At 38.4% G+C, this 5033-nt stretch overlaps 1 protein-coding gene across 1 annotated transcript in view; it reads left to right on the top strand.

Annotated features, from left to right (window-relative positions):
* The window catches only part of LOC105818089 (chromosome unknown open reading frame, human C16orf87), a 36933-nt gene that overhangs the window by 5506 nt on the left and 26394 nt on the right, over positions 1-5033 (top strand). Inside the window, exon 2 of the mRNA XM_012653966.1 lies at positions 1034-1130. Coding sequence (XP_012509420.1) covers positions 1034-1130 — 97 coding nt within the window. The remainder of the gene's footprint in view (positions 1-1033; positions 1131-5033) is intronic.

Below are 5033 nucleotides of genomic sequence, written 5' to 3'. Positions count from 1 at the left end.
TCAGGCTGGTCTCGAACTCCTGAGCTCAAACAATCCACCCGCCTCGGCCTCCCAGAGTGCTAGGATTACAGGCGTGAGCCACCGCGCCCGGCCTGACTGTAATTATTTTGTGAGTACTTTTTTGTTGAGATTAATTTCAGATTTTGAGTGAACATGTCTTGATTCGAAGGATCATTAACTTTAATATTAGGGAAGTGATTATGGATGGAAGTCTAAAAATTTTTTTCAATGTTTTTCAATAATGTTTGTCTTGAGAAGTATTTATAGGCTTGAAATGGAGAAGGGAAATTTATGTATTTTACAAATTTGGAAATAGAAGCCTGAAGAATTTAAATGTTCCTGGAGCTGAGAATGTAAGGTCTCAACTCCTACTTTTTCCAACATTCTCTTTTGTTTGTTTCGGTATACTTTTGCTGCTCAAACTTGTTGTAAACTATTCTTTTTTATCAGTGGTAATTGGCGTCTTCTCCACTTGTGTTAGAACCCTGAGTTATTTTCATTTCCTCCTGCTTTATCACCACTAGTCAGTTTGGACCTTAGTGTTATTTTTCCCATCTTTGAAATGTGTGGCATGTCTGCCTTTTCTCCATTTCCATTCTCACTATTCCAGTGGTCCCTCATAATCTTATACTGGGATTATTAAACATTAACAACTTCTAACTGCTCTCTTTTCCACTTTGTTCTATACCATAAACTGCTATCAAACTAACATTTTAGGAGATGCTACCTTTTTTCACTGCATACTTCGCCTTGCTCTGACCCTGTTAGGGTTTTCTGTCGGTCATCAGCGTATGTTTAATACCCACTTATTATTTATGGTATGGGTATGGTATGATATTCATGATACTGTTAAGCACTAGGAGAATATGAATATATGACCATATGATGTCCATCTCAATTTATTGTAAGGAGTTGGGGTTTTAAATAAATCTGTGATTCCTACTTCAAGTAATTTATCATTCAAGAAGACTACTTAACCACTAAGAAATTTAATAATAGAAAAATTGTAATAATACATGTTTTCCTTCTACAGGTTCCTGTTGCATGTAAATCTTGTCCCTGTGGTTACATATTTATTAGCAGAAAACTGTTAAATGCAAAACACTCAGAGAAATCACCTCCTTCTACAGGTATTGTGAGAGTTTAATGCATTTTTATCTTTTTGATGTAGAAATGTAAAGTTAATTTTTGTAAATTTACTGATTCTATTTTTTGTTGAAGTTAAAAAATTAAATCTGTTGAATTGTGTCTTTGGCTTTTATTAGCTGTTGGTATTAGCTTATGACATTGGTTTCATGTGCATTCCATTTAAATGTTAACTCCCTTACAGTGTCTATAATGTTTATAACAAATTTTTTTTTTCTTAATTTTGAGACAGTCTGCTCTGTCACCTGGGCTAGACTGCTGTGGTGTCAGCCTAACTCACAGCAATGTCAAACTCCTGATCTCAAGTGATCCTCCCACCTTGGCCTCCCGGACTGCTAGGATAACAGGCATGAGCCACCATGCCCACCCCTGTAACAGATTTTTTATTTTCAGAAGATGGAGGACTGTTGAAGAGTTTTAAGCAAGGGAGTGACCTGATCTCATTTAAAAAAAAATTTTTTTTATTAATAAATAGCTTAAGTAATAATTGACATTGAGTAAATTAGACATATTTAAAGTATATAGTTTGATAAGTTTTGACATAGGTATAATCAATATGATGAACATTCATCATTTTTCAAAATTTTCTAGTTCCCCTTTGCAGTCCCTTTTTCTGCTACCCTTAGCCCAGGCAACCGCTGATCTGCTTTCTGTCACTATTCATATAAGTGAAATCATACAGTATATACTCTTTTTTGCCTGCCTTCTTTCACTGAGTGTGCTTATTTAAGATTGAGCCTTGTCGTATGTATCAATAAGAGCTCCTTCCTTTTTATTGCTTAGTAGTACGCTTTGTATGGATAGGCCACAACTTGATTATCCATTCTCCTGTTGATGGACATTTGAATTTTTTCTCTCACAATATTGGTAAAATTTGCAACAACTTGAAAGGTTTTTTTTTTTCACCTAGTGAAAGTAGAAAAATACAACTTCGTTTTGGCATGAATATAATTTGTAGGCATATTGGTTATTTTTTTTTGCAAGTCCCTGATCGAGAATATCTAAAAAATAATTTTCTTTGAACCTGTTGCTTTCCCATTAACATAGACAAATTGGATTTATTCAATAGATATATTTATTAAAAGAAAATTTTGTTATTCATTGATTAAAATCAGGACTTCATACAGTGGTGATCTCAAAATAACAGTAGATTGATTATAAATGCATAGGGAGCGTCTGGTATATGCTAGGCATTGTTCTAAGCCTTGGGCATAAAGCAACGGATCTATAACCAAGGCACGTTTACTGCTGTCATGGAACTGACATTCTTGTGGGCGGAAGATAGACAGTGAACAAATACACAGGGCAAATACCACCTTGTAATAAATGCCTTGTAGGAAATTAAAATAGGGTACCGTCCTAGCAGGTGACTGGAAGGCTACTTTTGATTAGGTCTCTTTGAGGAGATGACATTTAAATTGAGCCTCCATAGAGAGAACGGGCTAGCCATGATAAGCTCAGGGAGAAGAACATTCCTGACAGGTAGAAATAGCAAGTGCAAAAGTTCTAGGCTAGACAAAGTTTTATATATTTTAGCAACAAAAAAGACCACTGTGATTTCAGTACAGATAGTACTTCTACAGGGAGTAGAAGGTAAGTTCAGAGGGGTAAACAGGGACGAGATTATATCATATAAGGCTCTGTAAACCAGAATAAGAAGTTTGGATTTTGTTTGTAAAATGTGGGGAGAAAGAATCTCTCTGAGATGGGGTGGAGTGAGGGGAAGATGACATGCTCTGATAGGAGTTTTAGAAAGATCATTCTGGCTGCTGTGTAGAGAATGGTTTGTCGGGGCACGCAGATGGAAGTGGGCTATTGCGGTGGGTTAACTGAGCGAGGATGCTGTGTTAGACAGAGTTGTTATGGTAGCAGATGATTCAAGAAGTACTTTCATTTTGTCGGAGAGGTCTATTTGTCTTAGGTCTATATAGAAGTGGCAAGAAAGTTGTTTAATTACATTTCTGTCTCAGTTTCAGTTTTCTCCCTTTTCATCTTGGGGATGAACTTAATTCATTGGTTCATAAAGGCTGTTGCTTTATTGGCTATGTAGGATTCATCCAGAGAGCTGTTAATAATGGATTCCTGGCCGGGCATGGTGGCTCACATCTATAATCCTAGCACTCTGGGAGGCTGAGTTGGGAGGATTGCTTGAGGCCAGGAGTTCGAGACCAATCTGGGCAATAGTGAGACCCCATCTCTACAAAAGATAGAGCATGGTGATGTGCGCCTATAGTCTCAGCTCCTAGGGAGGCTGAGGCAGGAGAATCACTTGAGCCCAGGAGTTTGAGGTTGCAGTTAGCTATGATGATGCCACTGCACTCGAGCAGGGGTGACAGAGTGAGACCGTGCCTTTAAACATAAAAAAAAAAAAAAATGAATTCCTGGATCTTACTCCCTGAGAGTTTGGTTTAGATACGGGAACCCTGGAATGATAATTCAGTCAGTAGGTATTTTGGGGTGACATGTTAGCTCAGTGCTGAGTCTCCAAAAATGAATAAGACACGATCCCTGCTCTTAGTGGGACTCTGTGTATGTGTGTGTCTGTGTGTTTATTCAGCAAGTGTTTTTGAGCTTCTATTATGTACCAATGATTCAGGTGAGAAATGAGGTAAGAAACCCAGGGAAGAAAGGACAGAAGATGCAAGTGTTAACAAGTCAGAACCAGTTGAACCAGAGGGAAGAATTTAGAATGAGTCTCAGAGTTCTAACTGGGATTGCTGTTTAGAAAGGGAAAATAAGACGGAAAATCAGCTTTGATGGAAAGATGAAGAATTTAATTTTGGATGTAATTGTGAAACATTCATGTGGATTTTTTTTCCAATTGTACATACAGTCTGAAGCTCAGAGAATAGCTTAGTTGCAGATAAAACTTTTGAGCTATCAGTGAACAGATGTTAGTTGACATCATGGAAAATGGATGAGCATGTGCTGGAGAGTTTATAGGGTGGAAGAGGAAGGAGTTCAGGCACTAAACTGGCAAACACCGATCTTACAGGCAGATCAGGTCAGCTAAGAAGTAGTGTCAGCTGTAGGAGAAAAACCAACAGAGAGTGGTATGTAAGTCATGGCAATAAGTGAGTTTTAAGAAGTAAGTCATTATTATTTTACATTTGTAGTTTCCTGAGGTTCTCTTGTATAATAAGAGTGGCCTTTTAACCTTGAAGTGAAGATGAAACCTTGAAGCCTACAAATCCCAGGAGGAGGAGGAAGAACCAGCAAAAGAAACAGAAAGGAAGGAGAAACATTAGGAATAGGCTGTACCATAGAAACCACAGGAGTGCTGGGCACAGTGGCTCACACCTGTAATCCCAGCACTCTGGGAGGCCGAGGTGGGAGGATCGCTTGAGGCCAGGAGTTCAAGACCAGCCTGAGCAAGAGTGAGACCCCATCTCTACTAAAAATAGAAAAATTAGCCAGGCATCATGGCAAGGGCCTGTAGTCCCAGCTATTTGGGAGGCTGACGAGGGAGGATCCCTTGAGCACAGGAGTTTGAGGTTGTAGTGAGCAACGATGACGCCACTGCACCCTACGCAGGGCAACAGAGTGAGACTCTTATCTCAGAAAAAAAAAAAGAAACCACAGGAGGAAAAGATTTTAAGGAGAGGGTTAAGAGTATTCAAGGCTTGGAAAATAGTTTGGTAGAGTACAGACAAGGGGGCAGAAGACCTGCTTTGGATTCAAGTTCTGTCACTTTCTAAGCAAGCTAATTAACCTCCATGAGTAACTACTGTCTGCTTGTTTATAAGATAGATTTATAGTACCTGCATTAGAGTATTGAATTCCAGGTGAAGTACGTATGAAAACCTCTAACACATGCAAAGCTTGGTACGTTAGGTACTAAGTAAACACCCATCTTTACAATTAAATTTCTTTTTTTTTTTTTTTTT

The sequence above is a fragment of the Propithecus coquereli genome, unplaced genomic scaffold (assembly GCF_000956105.1).
Source record: "Propithecus coquereli isolate 6110/MARCELLA unplaced genomic scaffold, Pcoq_1.0 Scaffold436, whole genome shotgun sequence".
NCBI lineage: Eukaryota > Metazoa > Chordata > Mammalia > Primates > Indriidae > Propithecus > Propithecus coquereli.
This window is presented reverse-complemented; position numbering and strand designations above follow the sequence as displayed.